General features: G+C 38.7%; 2 protein-coding genes across 2 annotated transcripts in view; one reads left to right on the top strand and one right to left on the bottom strand.

Moving 5' to 3' along the window:
• cyr (cypher) overlaps window positions 1-16,700 on the top strand; it is a 45,323-nt gene that overhangs the window by 18,637 nt on the left and 9,986 nt on the right. The gene's annotated exons all lie outside the window — the stretch shown is intronic.
• Window positions 8,609-10,979, bottom strand: LOC149501026 (uncharacterized). The gene is made up of 2 exons (XM_089734962.1): window positions 8,912-10,979; window positions 8,609-8,736 (listed from the first exon to the last, which is right to left on the bottom strand). The coding sequence occupies exons 1-2, from the start codon at window positions 10,977-10,979 to the stop codon at window positions 8,609-8,611; spliced, it is 2,196 nt and encodes a 731-aa protein (XP_089591088.1).

Here is a 16,700-nt window from a genome sequence, read left to right as displayed (position 1 = left end):
TACGGCCGTCTGGTGTAGTGGTAAGTGACATGGTCACTACACAAGGGGGTCGCGGGTTCGAATCCCGCCAAGGGAAGATATTTGTATGATAAATATAAATGTCTTTGCCAGGGTTATGGATGTATATTAAATATATATATGTGTATAATAAAAATATTACATTTATATCCGTTATCTGGTACCTGTAACACAAGTTCTTTACGAACTTATCACGGGACCAGTTAACGTGGCGTGATTGTTAGTAAATATTTATATTATATTTTATATTTTTATATATATTATATTATATTTATACTTGTTCCGTAGACAAGATCTCTAGTCGAATTTCCAGACACGTTCAATATTATTGGAAATCTATAACCAAGAATATTCAAAAGTTCAATCAACTACTTATGTTGAACAATTTCAAAAAGGGATTAAAACCCCGATTTTGAAACATTATTTATTGGTGCTCCGCTTGTGTTGGTCTTAGCGTAGGGCGTACGTTGGCATTTCGAATGTCTTGTTCATTTTACCACAATGTTCTTTTTGATTAGAAACTATTATATAATTATTGATTGTACAAGTAAAAATAATAAATAAGTAAGTAAATCAAAAGCAATAACAAAAATTTGAAAATAGCTTGGATAAATAAAATAATTAAATCCTATTAATTTATTTGATCTAATTAATAGAGTTTTAATATAATTAATGACTAACTTATATCGTCAGTAAAATCAGCTCTAAATTTATTGAATGTAACTTTAATTTATTGACGTTGACTAATTAAGTCTAATGATGATGATGAACATAACATGTATTCGTATTAAAATGCTTGATAAAATTAGATTATCATCGCTTAATACTCGTATAACTCGAATCTGAAATACAATGTCCAGTATAAAAATAAAAGCGAAAATCTTCGGAAGTTAACGCGTCCCGAAAATATGTCCCAAATGTCTCCAAAATATCAGCTTTTTTGTGTTTTTGTAACACGTACTTTTTTCTCTTACAACACGAAACAAACTTATTAGATTAATGTATTTGTTTTTTGAACAGTGTTAAATAAACGCGTGTTCTTTTTTATTTCAGAATTCTTTTTCGTACCTCTTCGAATTCCATTTTTGAGTTCTACGAAGATATATCCTCGACCACGCGGCTTGCTTATGCAGAATTCAACTGCTCTCAGCTTTCTTTCTTTCTCAGATAGTGCGTAAAATACTTAGGACTTTATGACCTGGTTACTAAGACCTTTAAGTCATGTCTTATTTTAATTCTTATTTTCATGATATGGAGTGAAATGAAATGAAGATGATTAATTTGAGATAGTAATCAACTGGGATGAAATTAAATGAAATTAGATGAGATGATATGGGATGAAATATAATCTCAGTAAAATGGTGGTCATTTACTGAGATTTTTTCAGTGGACTTTTTGGAGAATTCTGAGAAGTTACGTCCAGCTGCTTTGTTTCATTTTCCCACATTTGTGCACTTTCACAGATATTAAACAGTTAATAAACCACCGTTATTACACATTTGAACCTGAAGAAACACTAAATAGATAAAATAAAACAGATCACACAATTTCGCTCCTCGCGTTCCCGCCAAAAAGTCGTAAAAAAACTCTATTGTATACCCACAGACTATATATTATAGTTCGACGAATATATCGGCCATGAAAGGAAACAAAATCGATTGGAATGTCGTAACAATGAAAGTAAATTTTAGTCATCAACAGAAAATAGTTTGCGAGATTTATTTAACACCGAACCATCCTAGTCGTTGAGAATATAATAAGATGCTAGAACTGGGTTCTGTCAACAACCTCATAGCGACCTCGCGACAGTTATCGCCACTGACGTAACGGCTGTTGAGCACATGTGAATCCGGCGGAACACTTTCACTCTCACACCTTCGTCTCATTGTTATATCATTATAGGTTTACTTGGTCTATCACAGTACTGGCGGGTCCACTGCACAATTAATTTTCACAAAAACACTTGATTACGTCAATGATGCTTTGTAGATTTAAATGTGGGATCTATAATGCTAAAGTTATGCTAGGTTTCTCACTTAATATTCGCAATGGATTTCGTAATGAAAAATATGTTACCCTGCTCGTGTCTAAGATTTGTATTTCTCTTTTTCAATTTTTCAGCCAATATTTTATGCGTCATAATTTGGGAGTGCAGATTTGGCAGAAAATAACGCAAAGCTAAATGTAACGCAGAGTTGAAAAGCGATTGGGTGTAAAATTCGATTCACAGTTGTGTCCAGTTTTCTAAGTAAAGTATGTGACGTTCGATCAGAAATAAAAACGACATTCGACGTAGGTAGGATTAGCATCGTGCAATAAATCGCGCTATTAACGCTACAGTGACCATACCAGATGAGCCTGGCTACCTTCGAACCCAAGATCGCCCACAGACACAATACACTGAGTTTCTCGCCGGATCTTCGATCCGATGGTAGCGAGGTCAGCGAAGCACTGTTCTTGGTATCGCAGATGTTAACAATTTCGGTCAAGTTGAGCCCCATGGGCTCAAGTATCAAACCTCGCGTAGTGGAATAGACTCTTAGACTATTGACAATTAGGTAGCGAAAAAAATCGTGTGAGTAGGATTGTGATAATCTTGCATCTTTCTCCTCCGTTATTGTTTGAATTGTATTTTTGAAATTTACATCCTATCAATATAGTTCACTGTTTAATATTGACTTGTTATGGTGAAGTTATATGCGAGAAAATAACCCATGGAGGGAACGTCCCAAATACTTTATATATTCACTTACTTGTCACGCGCTTTTCGTCCTTAGGGAACGGTGGCTTTGTAACTAACTACAAATTTAGTTCGGTTAGACTTGCCACTAATGTTTACAAATTGTTTAAAATAATAGCCACAAGAGGAAGTCTGACCGTTCATGGCAAATGTAGCTCTGAACAGTATTACTTTTTCATATTACTGTAACCTCAGAGTTCCTATTTGAAAGGTCCACCTTTGGGTTGGCTATTGATAGATTTATTTTACAGATTTATTTCGTGTTAACGAGGTTGGGAACTGACAAAGGGACACATTGCCGTTATAGTGACACTAGCGATTTCCTTAGCCGTTAAAACACAATTTGTCTAGTTTTGTACAGTTTATAGTGAGTTCGCATCGCGTCCTCTAGACTGTTAGAATAGCTGTAGCTATGTTTATATTCGCGCTCGTTGGCTGCGTGTAACGGAACGGTAACAGTTTTGTCATTTAACAAACGGCGGGAAACAGTAACTTTTGCGTACTACTTGCGAGCCTAATGGCAACATTCGTGCTGTGTTCCTCACAGTACGGATTTTATTTACAAAGTTTGGTTAGAAATAACCACACGATATACATAAGTAGTTTAGTAGTATAAAACTATTTATAAGAGCACAAAAGATAAAAAAATAAATACTAATCATAGACATTAAAGTCTCGCAACGGATCGGGATCGATTAGGTTATTCTTTGAATGAATTTATGTCTTAAACAGTGAAATGTGCATAAGAAAAAATATCAGAAACGAAAATATTCTTATTTTCTTCTTTCTGCTTAACGTGGAAAGAGTCAGGAAAATCGTAGCATGGCTAAAACATTTCAGAGATGTTGTTAACTTCGTTGTCCAGTCCCATAGTTAATGGACATATCCGCAAGGTTTGCTATTCTCTTTTTCAACTTAATCGCCTTTCAACTCCTGAAGTACAATTGAGAAGAACGCAACAATATCACAGATTCCTATCACCCTAAAAATAAATGTTTGTTACAAAGCAGAATTCAAGAATTATAAATTAGATTACACTTTTTTTTTTATTGCTTAGATGGGTGGACGAGCTCACAGTCCACCTGGTGTTAAGTGGTTACTGGAGCCCATAGACATCCACAACGTAAATGCGCCACCCACCTTGAGATATAAGTTCTAAGATCTCAAGTATAGCTACAACGGTTGCCCCACCCTTTAAACCGAAACGCATTACTGCTTCACGGCAGAAATAGGCAGGGCGGTAGTACCCACCCGCGCGGACTCACAAGAGGTCCTACCGTACCGTTACAGCCGTAACCTACAAAAAACACAAATTATTCTCGATGTGTGCCTAATTTAATTTACGTAAATAATGTCTTGAATAAAGGTCAGTGTTTCACGGGCGCAGCGCTCCGTAAGACTACATGTCATTATGAATTTTGCACGTTTACAGTAAATCAGTATGATATGACGGTAATCACCTTAGTCGCCATTAGCTGAATATTTTTATACCTACATTTTTTATAATGAATCAACTTTCCCTCGGCTAAATTGAACTTCATCGCTTAGTCTTTTTTTTTCCTTTCTTGGCACAGGAATTATGGCTGTAGGCGTGAGTGACTGTCTAAATACCTAAAAGTACCAATCGGTAATGGACCACAGAAAATGTATTTATGATTTCTAATGAGTATTAAATCAAATAGGAATACTATGAAGGTTAGATACCGTTTAGCCGATCTAGTGATTCTTAATACGATTAAAAAAAACTTTAAAAAATATATATGTACGTAATGTATTTTGCATGGCACGCAATTTATGACAAATTTATGGGACGTGTATAGGAAATGCCAGTATAGAGTATTTGTAACTTTATTTATAAATAAAGGACGAACCTTCTTCCCGCTAGAGTTGTAAAATACGGCTTAGAGTTCATTAGAAAATTGGAAGTGTTCAAGTTTTCACTGGTGGTAGGACCTCTTGTGAGTCCGCGCGGATAGGTACCACCACCCTGCCTATTTCTGCCGTGAAGCAGTAATGTGTTTTGGTGTGAAGGGTGGGGTAGCCGTTGTAACTATACTGAGACCCTTAGAACTTATATCTCAAGGTGGGTGGCGCATTTACGTTGTAGATGTCTATGGGCTCCAGTAACCACTTAACACCAGGTGGGCTGTGAGCTCGTCCAACCACCTAAGCAATAAAAAAAAGTGTTCTTCAAGTATTGTAAATACCATACAATTTCTACCGCATAGAAATGTTGGGTTCCAATTTAAAGGCCGGTATTATTAAAAATATATTGAATAACTTCATGCTTCAAAGGGAGTTTGTGATGTAGTTGGACTCATTAACCCTTTTTAAATCAGGAGAGCCGTGATCGTCCATTTATTTAAAGTATAAAAAACTACATTGTCAGTTCTCATCGGAAATAAATATTCAAGAAAAGAAAAAAATAATCACCCACCTCTTGGGAACATTTGTTAACAATAGTGAAATTACAATAGTATCGATATCTGCAAATCTATCACACTCAGCGTGTATAATCCATAAAAGGAACAATAGGGTGAAACTCCGGCTGTCCAGATATTCTGTATAAAATTACGAAGCAAGAATATCACAAAATTAATGTGGTTCGCTTTCCACTTTATGCGTAAAGATTTATTGGTATGTCATTAATTGGTGGTCATTAATGGTCATTAATATGGTCATTAATGAATCATCACCTGGAATATTAAAGAGGCTTAGACTCCTAAGATGCTGCATCGAAATGTAATGGTTCGCAAAATTATTGTTATTTTACTGCAAAATTTCTTCGCGACATTGACCGATGACCGATTTTGTGTGTCGTTGAAAGATTACCTACTACTTTAAAATTAGCAAACTAATATGTATTAATACGTTAAGAAAAGAATATCTGTTCCAATACCTAAAAAATACCTAGTACCTACATTGTAATACTAGAATTATGTTTTCGTATCTCCAAAGCAATGGCGAATGATATTTATGCTTCTGTTATGAGTAACACTTGAGTTTGAGCCCAGAAATCACAATTTTCCAACACAATACGTAACCTAAAAAAAATTGAAGTTTTTTTTTTTCAAATTGACGTAAACTTTTGCGAATCACTCTATTGAAGTACAATAAAGAGATAGAGTACAATAAGTGAATTTTACAAACCGCTATAACGGCAAGTGAAATTACGGTCGTTCTCTTTAACGACTGAACTAAACGTTTTTTTCTTATGTGTTATGTGTGTCATAAGTAGCTACGAATACTTTTTAGGTATGCGTGTTAATGTGTGCATATTACTTCGTAAGTCAAAGATCATCATGTTGATGTATTATCATTATGACTTGTTGATTCACCTCAAAACTCCGTGCACTTTTCGAGTGACATAAAATAAAATTTTATATTTGGTCATGCTGATAATGGAGGTCGATATTCCGCTTCCGTCTGATACGAATCAAACTTAGATCTCGAGATGGCTGTAGATGGATTTACGTTGTAATCTCTATTAGCTCACCTACTTAATTAAATCAGCTTATATTTTTTGTTTTGCTTAAATTGTTGGACGAGATCACAGCCCACTTCGGCCTAAGTTATTGCCAGAGCTGAAAGATATGAGCAACGCAGATGCTACCATCTAACTTCAACTCACCCTTCAAAACCGAAACGCGATACTGCTTCCTGGTGGAAATAGGCAGAATATTGGTACTTAGTACCTACCCATGCAGGCTTGGTAGGTTGTAAACATCGTCGGTTTTTCTACGTCAATAAAAAAACGGATTCAAAATGAATTGCGATTACGAAACTATAGTGATCCCACGCGTAGCGGAATCGATTACTCCGTAGTTCATGGCTAAGAAAATTATTCATTTCGAACCGTACAAAATGAGACGGCAATGACCTTACTGACGGGATTGTACAACAGGTGAAGAATATCACAAACATTATTATATTCTGACAAGTTATTACGGCACGGATACGTACTTTGAGCGTTCGGCCTTTATTATGAATATGAATCTTTGTACCTAGGGGAGAGACTACGGAACAGAATAGAACGTGAAAGAAAACTATTATTAGCATTCTATCAATGGATAATCAAGCGGAGAATAGTGCTAACTCGGAAATAGTAATAATGTCCTATCTTAAAACTTGATTTTTTAGGAAGAACCGTGTTTTTTTTTATTGCTTTGGTGGGTGGACGAGCTCACAGCCCACCTGGTGTTAAGCGGTTACTGGAGCCCATAGACATCTATAACGTAAATGCGCCACTCACTTTGAGATATAAGTTCTAGTGGGAAAAACTCTTTATAAATTTTCCACCACGGCGGTGCGCTGGTTCAATATTTTTGAAGGAAGTTTTGCGGGGGCGAGTATCGCTAAATATGCACAAAAGAGGAGAAGGCCGAGGCTAGGCTATGAGGAGTAGACGTACCTGCCAACCCGTCGCTAGCTTCTTCCAGGCTGCAGAATTCGACGCCACTGCTGGACGACGCGTAATGGCGGCGACTTGACACGGCACTCTTCTAAATTATTGTCTATAAAACTTGTATATCACTCGCGCAACGACTTATATGGTCGTCAGTAAGAATTCGTATAATAGAGATTAATATGAGTCCATGAAAAATATTTATGCGAATAAATAAGCGGCGTGTGCGTGTACAGCGCGTGCGGTGCGGTCGGCGATAGTCTTCTTTTTTTTTTTTTGACTTTTGCTTCTTATGTTTCTTTTTTATAAGTGGCCATGCGAGAGGTTTTATGTCTACTCTCATTAAAAAAGAACCATCCCCCCGGCCTTTAGGAGATGTAGCTCCTGAACAATGAGAGAGAAGTACATAAATGTAGCGATTATGGGTGAACTAGAGAGCGGGTGGAATCAGGGTAGTGCGGTGGTACATAATAAGTACAAGTAATAAGTATAAATGGTACTTAATGAGTGCAGGATATGAAGTATTAAGTAAAAAGAATGAAATAAAAATAAATTAAAAATAAAAATGAGAAAATAGGTTATTGGGAAGGTAAAACACAAAGTTACTACAGGTCGAAGATAGGTGCCGTTTTGTGTGCGCACTCTGACTACTCTAACGACCCCGTCCGAGGCAGGCATTATTTCTTCAATTATGCCCATTGGCCATTGTAAAGGCGGTGAGTTTTCTGTTTTAAGAAGGACAACAGTACCTTTAGTCACCGGATTAGATTTGGTGTTCCATTTAGCGCGCGTTTGAAGCGTGTTTAGGTACTCACGCCTCCAGCGATTCCAGAATCTCTGAACAATGTCATCGACAAGTCGTTTATTGCGAACTAAATCTACCGAATCTAAACGCGGATCAGAATGAAAGGATTCTAGCGGTCCGAGAGTTAAAAAATGCGAAGGCGTTAAAGGTTCCGGTTCTCCGGGATGAGAATTTAATTGTGCAATTAACGGACGACTATTTAAAATCATTTCGACCTGGGTAACGACGGTGAGTAACTCCTCATAGGTGAGAAGAACGTCTCCGATAGTGCGGCGTAAATGCATTTTGAAAACTCGAATCATACTCTCCCAGCTACCACCCATATGACTAGCTGTAGGTACGTTCAGCGACCAATTGACGCCTTGATAGAGAGTTTCCTGCTCAAAGGCTTTACAGAAGGCTTTAGACCTGAGAAACTCGCTCAATTCATCAAGCTTGGCTTTGGCGCCTATGAAATTCGTTCCGTTATCGGAAAATAGCGAATTAATTTTGCCTCGACGTGATATAAAACGACGAAAAGCGCGAAGAAAGGAATCGGTCGATAAATCTGTCGCAATTTCAACATGCACGCTTCTTGTAACCATGCATGTGAAGAGCGCATAGTAGCAGCGGACCTTGCGCGCACCACGGTAACGACTAATTAAAATTTTCTGCGGTCCAGCGTAGTCAACGCCACTCCAAAGAAAGGGTTTGACGGTTTCGTTGACTCGACAAGCGGGCAGATCAGCCATATAAGGCGTCTCTGTGCGGGGGGCAGCTTTGAAGCATCTGTTACAAAGACGAAAGCGTTGTTTTACGGTACTGCGACCGGAAATGATCCAAAATTTTTGTCTGAGAAGTGATAACAGTAAGTTCGGACCAGCGTGTAGGTATTTGCGGTGATGATAATCAATAATCAGCTTGACAATGTGATCCTTTTTGGGAAGCAAGATCGGATGCTTACTGTCAAACTCAAGCGAGGAGTTTTTTAAGCGGCCTCCAACGCGGAGAATGTCGTTTTTCAAAAACGGAGAAAGTGGAAGCAAAGACCTCGAAACTCGATGACCCTTGGAGAGCGCATCGATGTCGTTTTGAAAGTAATGCTGTTGAAGCGCTTTTACGACAGCAGTCTCAGCAAACTGTAGATGTGCAAGTTGCATTCGGTCCGAGCGAGGGAGCTTACCCAAGAAACGATATATATATACCACAATGCGGAGTAGCTTAGACCAAGAAGAGACGCGCTTGGCCAGCGTACAGAGAAAGGGTTCGGTCTCATCTGTAGTGATGAAGACATTCGATTGTTTTTTGAGCTCTAATATCTTTGCATCTTGTGCGGGATCAAACGTGAAGCGGTTGATGGGCCATGTGTGGACGTCATCACGAGCCCATGTGGGGCCATGGAGCCACAGCGGGTGATTCAATAATTGAGCGGGTGTGAGACCACGACTCAAGCAGTCGCTAGGATTCTGTGTACCTTCACAATGGTAGAAGTACTTGGGGTCAAGGTTGTTCTGTATTTGTGCGATGCGGTTCGCAACGAAAGTATCGAAGCGATGCGGAGACGAGTGTACCCAATGGAGGGCCACTGTCGAATCAGTAAACGCGAAAATTTCGTCTACATGACAGCGGGGAGAAACAGTGTCGATAACAAATCGAAACAGCTTCGATAATAATACTACAGCACAAAGCTCTAAGCGGGCTAAGGTAACAACCTTGAGCGGGGCGACCTTGCTCTTGGCACCAATTAAATTGACTTCATTTGGTCCGGAAGCCGGTTGTACACAAATATACACAGAAGCACCCATCGCTTTTTCAGAAGCGTCCGCAAATCCCAGTAGTATGACACGGGACTCGGGCACGATGCCTACGAAGCGAGGTATTTTAAAGTCTTGCAGAGCGGGGAGTTCACTAAGAAAGCGTTTCCATGCAGCACAGATGTCACTTGGGGGCTCTGCATCCCAATCAATCTGAGCTACCCAGAGAGCTTTTATTAACAATTTAGCGTGTAAAATGACAGGGGCACAAAATCCGTTTATGTCCCACAGTTTAGCGATTGTGGAAAGCATAAGGCGCTTAGTACATTTTGCTTGCGGGTTGAATTTAATAGCAATTGAAAATTCATCCTCGACCGGTGACCAAATTAGACCTAGGAGCTTCATATTATCTTCCTTGTCGAATTCAATTTTTGAAGACAAGCGGTTGGCTTGCGGAATCGATTTTAACACCTCGGGCGAGTTGCTAACGAATTTAACTAAGTCGAAACCACCACGTTTGAATAGTTCGATTAAATCATGAGCCAACTGAATTCCATTCTCGGGCGTATCTACCGAAACTCCTAGATCATCCATATAAAGATGATCACTGGCGATTTCCGAAGCGATCGGGAAATCAGTTTCATCGCGGGCGAGACGCTTAACTGTCTTCATAGCAAGGTACGGCGAGCACCGTAGACCAAAACAAACGCGATTAAAATGATACATTTTCGCGGTATCATCTTCGTCAAATTTGTATAGTATATTCAAAAAGCGGCGGTCTTCCTCACGAATGCCTATAGCCAAAAACATTTGTTTGATGTCGGCGGTTAAAGCAATCGGAAACAGTCTGAATTTTAAAATAATCGCGGTTAAGTCTGCTTGCAAATTAGGACCGGAATGTAAACAATCGTTCAATGAAACGTTTGTATCTATGCATCGTGCAGTTGCGTTCAGTACAATGCGGAGCGGTTTGTCTTCTCGGCTTATACCGTGGTGAGGGATGACGTAATAATTCGTATCAGTAAGAGCGGGTGCAGGTGAAATGATGTTCCGTTCGAGATAGTCTCTCATCGCGGCATCGTATTCAGTTTTTAAAGCGATTTTTGTCTTAAATCTGCGTTCGAGTGACGACAGACAGCGACGTGCGGTTGTAAGAGAATCGCCCAGAGCGGTAGGCGACCTCAAGAAAGGCAAAGCGGTGACGTAGCGTCCAGTTGTGTTATCGCGGTATGTATTTAAATCATAAAAATCCTCACATTCCTGTTCGGCTTTAGACATGTGTGTTTTAGTCGGAGCTGACTCCAACTCCCAGAACTTTGAGACTAAAGTTTCGATCGAGTCGTTACTCGACGATAAAAAGGCGTGATCGTTATCACAAGGCGCGGTATTATTATGACAAGGGAGCGAAGCGATCGACCCTAAGAGTATGTATCCAAATGCGGTTTCCAATAAATCAGGTTTTCCAGGCGGACCTAACAACTTTGTAGGTCTTAGGATCTGCATGAATACTTCGGCGCCAAGCAGAATGTCTATTTCAGCGGGTTTATTAAAGTGCGGGTCCGCGAGCTGTATATTATTATTACATATGTAATTAAGAGACGAAATGTCAAATTCACAACTCGGCAAGTTACTCGAAATATTTTTAAGAACGAGTGGGTTTATGCGTAAACAAAAGTTTGCATCGTACCTAGACAGTAACGTTACATCGGTAGTTCCGATTATAGTTTGAGAGCTAGTTCCTATTCCATTTACGGATCGTTCGGAATTGTCGTGGAAGATACGAAGGCCTAAATGTTTACAAGCTTGGCGGGTAACAAAATGGTTTTGCGATCCATTATCAATCAAAATTCTAATTTGAGCAAGAGTTCCGTCACTTCTTTTCACATCAGCAAGAACGGTGCCAAGTAAAACATTGTTAGTTTTTCGCGTGTTATTTGAGTTAGCACTCATACTACAAAATGGAGCGTTATTATCAACAGGCTTGTTAGAAATCGAACTTGAAGACGCGGTAGATTTCTGACCAATGACTACTGGACTATGCGTATTGTTATCAGTGTGGCGGTGTAAGTACTGAGGCGGCTGCACCGGCGGCAATGCAACAGGTGATGCTTTCTCAGCGAAGCAAAGAGTCGTATGATGTAACTTTTTACAATTAGCGCATCTATTCTCAGATTTACAAGTATTTGTGTTATGTTGTAAACTTAGACAGTTGATACAAGCACGTATCTTTTTAATATAATCATAACGTTCACGTGGGGTAAGCGATTTAAATTTCGGGCAAGAATATAGGTGGTTATGATTAGAGTCATTGCACAACTGACATGCAGTGTTGTTTACGACGAATGATCGTGAGCTATTTTTATTTGCGTTGTTTTGCTTACGCTTGAATGTACTTGCGCTGTTCAGGTTGTTATTACCTGTCCGATTTAAAACTTTTATACGATCACGAACAAATGAAATTAAATCCTGATAAGTAGGTATGTCTTTATCACAATTATTCATCTCAAAAAGACGTGCGGTTTCTGTATCTAAGCGGTGTAATAAAGTGTAGGACATGACGAAGTCACACAAGTGAGGTATTTGTAAATTATTAAGAGCGAGATATGAGTTTGAAAATTGATCGACCAGATTTTCCAAATTTTCAGCAGTGACTGAAGAAATCGGTTTTAAAGAAAATATTTGATTCAGATAAGTACCTGCTAGGTTCCTTTTGTCTTCATATTTTGACACGAGTGCTTTGTAAATAGTTTCGTAATTCTCAGCGCATGGAATGAAACCGGCATAAACATTTTTAGCTTTGTTTTTTAATTTACTAGCGAGATAAAACATTTTTTCAGTGAGAGAAAGAGATGAGTTCAAATGTACAGCGTTTTTAAAAGTCGCGAAAAATAGCGGCCAATCTTTAGGGTTCCCATCGAATTCGGGAATTTCAATGCGAGCTAATTTAACACCTTGCCAACAGTCGTCATTTCTTTTGACAGACATGGTGGGTTTTGATTCTAACTGCGAACGTTTACGTTTGATACGACAATATAAATCTTCAAAAGCGAGCCACTTATTGAAGTCGGGCTTAGAATCTGTATCGATTTTTAATATTAATTGATTTATATCCTTGAGACATTGTTGGAAATTAATGCGTGTCTCATCGATTGTTTCTACCGAACAAAGAAAGTTTTCCAATGTTTCAGGATCATTTAAATTACTGCGAGATAAATCGTAAATACGTTGTATGTGTTCGAAATAGACTTGTCGTTGACATTCTAGAATTGTCAATTTTTGTTCAGCCGAAGACATTGTTGCGGATTGCGTAAGTAAAGGTCAATGACCTGTCAAAAATAATGGAATATGATGAAATGCGGTGCGAATAAAATATCAAAATATATAATAAAGCGTGTTTATTCGCGTAATAAGCGGTGATCAGCGATGATTAAAATGTAATCCGGGGACGAAGGACCAATAATAGTGGGAAAAACTCTTTATAAATTTTCCACCACGGCGGTGCGCTGGTTCAATATTTTTGAAGGAAGTTTTGCGGGGGCGAGTATCGCTAAATATGCACAAAAGAGGAGAAGGCCGAGGCTAGGCTATGAGGAGTAGACGTACCTGCCAACCCGTCGCTAGCTTCTTCCAGGCTGCAGAATTCGACGCCACTGCTGGACGACGCGTAATGGCGGCGACTTGACACGGCACTCTTCTAAATTATTGTCTATAAAACTTGTATATCACTCGCGCAACGACTTATATGGTCGTCAGTAAGAATTCGTATAATAGAGATTAATATGAGTCCATGAAAATATTTATGCGAATAAATAAGCGGCGTGTGCGTGTACAGCGCGTGCGGTGCGGTCGGCGATAGTCTTCTTTTTTTTTTTTTGACTTTTGCTTCTTATGTTTCTTTTTTATAAGTGGCCATGCGAGAGGTTTTATGTCTACTCTCATTAAAAAAGAACCAAGTTCTAAGGCCTCAAGTATAGTTTCAACGGCTGCCCCACCCTTCAAACCGAAACGCATTATACTGCTTCACGGCAGAAATAGGCGGGGCGGTGGTACCTACCGGTGCAGACTCACAAGAGGTCCTACCACCAGTATCGAGCCTTAAAATCTAAAATTGACAATACTATCAATGTATATAAATTTTAGATGAAGGTTAAGCTTATTTTCTGTTTTCTGGAGTAATTTCTTTTTTTTTTTTAATAAAGAGTTGGCTGTAAGCTTGGATGCCTTTGCAGCGTCACCGGACGCGTGAGGAGACTCAAAGGCACAATCCTGACGAATTTCTTTTAAAACTACCTCTAAGCCTCCAAAGCCAGGCTGTTTGGATGGAATAATAATAACTATTTACTCAGTTACTCCTTAAAATTGTTTTAATGTGTTTTTGAAAGTTCTGTTCTTATGATTAATATAATAAATAATATATGTTTTATCTATATTTTAAAAGACAGTAATTAATCGGATGTTAAGAAAAAAAACGTGACACGAAATCAAAAGCTAGAGAAGAGAAATTTATTCGAATAAAAATCACAAAACCCAATCTATATCCGAAATCTTTACATTAAATCGAAACAAATCGTTTATTACACGGTCAGACGAACGATGACTTTTTATTTGTATCATAAATCGCAATTCACAAATTATTTCACGAAAACAATGCACGGTACTTGAATGAGATTGCTCACTTTTCAAACTGTAGGTACCTACTTTTTTCGGCGCCCACTGTGCGGTACCGTGGGTTTCGTGGAGTCGGAGTGGTGGGACTCGATGGGGTTTAGTTGGTAGTCGGTTTTGCGGGGTAGCTCTTGCGTGGCTGACGCCGTGCAAGTGCCTCGCGCGCCTTTCTCAAGGCGTAGTCTCCCGGCAGGAATTCGGAGCAGAGGAGGACCCCTGTCTTCTTCTTCTCCCTGTTCTTCTCTGGAGGCGCCGGAGTCCGACATAGCCCGGTCTCTTACCCCCTACCTTTACCTACCTTTAGGTTACCTACTTTTAGGTCCCTCGTATGATATTATTATACTAAAGTTTCATTATGGGCATGCGTAAATTTGACCTAGTAACTTTAATCAATAACGGTACTAAGATTCATGTTAAACCAGTAGATACCCACATTTACAATGAGGTATTGTAATTAAATTTCAGATTAAAGCTTTATTCGTAATGATATTTTGTCTGACTCGGTGGTGCATTAGTCAAGAGGACCTAATTGTTGCGCCGAGGGTCGTGGCTTCGATTCCTACATTGGGCAAACATTCATGTGATGAAGTTTTTTTTGTTCTTTGTCTGGGTGTTTATTATCTATATATTATGTGTATATTATGTTAACGTATATACATCTCTGGTACCTATAATACAGTGAATCCTAATTTAGGATCAGATGATTGTGCGTTATTTGTTCCGAATATATATTTATTTATTTTGAGGTTTACAATAAAACTTGATATACATTGTGACATCTAAATTTTACAGATTTTAAACAGAATATGAGGCAATCTTCCGGTTTACCATAATATTTCATATTTGGAGTAGTCGACAAAGGGAAAATCTTCCGGGGGCAAGTGAAATCACAGTAGACCCACGATCCTAATGTTATTGTTTGAAACTTGTATATATATGGAGACTTACCCTGACTTACCTCAAAAATGTAATTAACGCGATTCAAGCGTTGTCGAATATCTTCTGTTCTATTATAGTTATCGCTAAACATATAATTAACGCTGTGGCGCCTGTTAGCTCTAGTAGGTACCTACAAGTTCATTATAAGTTGTGTAGGCAGCGGTTTGGCTCTGCCCCTGGCATTGCTGAAGTCCATGGGCGACGGTAACCACTCACCATCAGGTGGGCCGTATGCTCGTCTGCCTACAAGGGCAATAAAAAAAAAAAGTCGGGCCGTGAGTTCATCTCTGCGCCCAATTCAAAAATATCAATCATGTCTTCATCTTTTATTAAACTTTAAATGATAAACAGAATTGGTATTTAGCGATTAGCCATTAGCCATATTTCATTCTGCAGTTTCTTATTATAAACGCTTTCACGAATTTCTCAATTAGACCTAATGGTATTGAAGTACATACTCAATCGAATCATTGCTATACGAATAAGTACTCAATCAAGAAATTTGAAAAGACATATGACCCCCTGACCTATTTCATTAAATTTAATAATTTCATGTTCTTTAGTTCTTATAACGGAAGGTTTTCGAGAAACTGTAAGAACATGAAATGCTTTAGCCAATCACTAAATTATAAATACCTACTTTAAAAGTGATATTAGCCTTACAAAGGCTTTAAATTTTAGTGACATATATTGACGACCTTTAGGAATGCGACTGTCTTTTATTTTCTTCAATGTTGTAAATCCATAAATCCGCTCACGATCTACCACGTAGGAAGTGGTTTCCGGAGCCCTAGATAGAGACATACATACGCGGTGGTACCCGTAGTGGGATATGCAGTGGAAATATCAAATTATTTTGTAAGCACCCATTGAACTGAAACGCTAGGCTGCCAGTTAGGGTTTATTGCTTGATAACTAATTACGAATTTAAACTACGCTAATAGGTTTTACATGATTCTTGGGATAAATTAAAAAAAATCATAAATCAATGACTTCGATCAACAACAGTACGAAACCACAACCATTAACCTAACATAAACGTAAAACAATGTCTAAGACCACTACTTATTGGCGGTAAGGGATATTGCAATCGCGCCCGGTTATTTACTGCCAGAATATATTTCTGCCGAAAATCTGTTATATTGTGATTTCGATGCGATTCCGCAATTGCTTAGCCCTTTTTTCTCTTTCTATTCTAGTAACTTCGAGAGGTTATTCTAGATTCACCGAACTAGTAGGTGAGCTCACGGGGCTAAAAAGGGGGTGGGTTAACAAGAGCAGTGCTTCGCAGAATCTACCACCGGATCAGAAACGTGACCCACTGAGAAGATCCGGCGAGAAACTCAGAATGTAATCGTCGAGTCCTTCGTCGCAAGAGACGGGTTCGGCGAGGAC

The sequence above is a fragment of the Bombyx mandarina genome, chromosome 18, assembly GCF_030267445.1.
Source record: "Bombyx mandarina strain Sakado chromosome 18, ASM3026744v2".
Classification (NCBI taxonomy): Eukaryota; Metazoa; Arthropoda; class Insecta; order Lepidoptera; family Bombycidae; genus Bombyx; species Bombyx mandarina.
The sequence above is the reverse complement of the archived record's forward strand: the minus strand, read 5'-3'. Positions and strand labels throughout refer to the sequence as shown.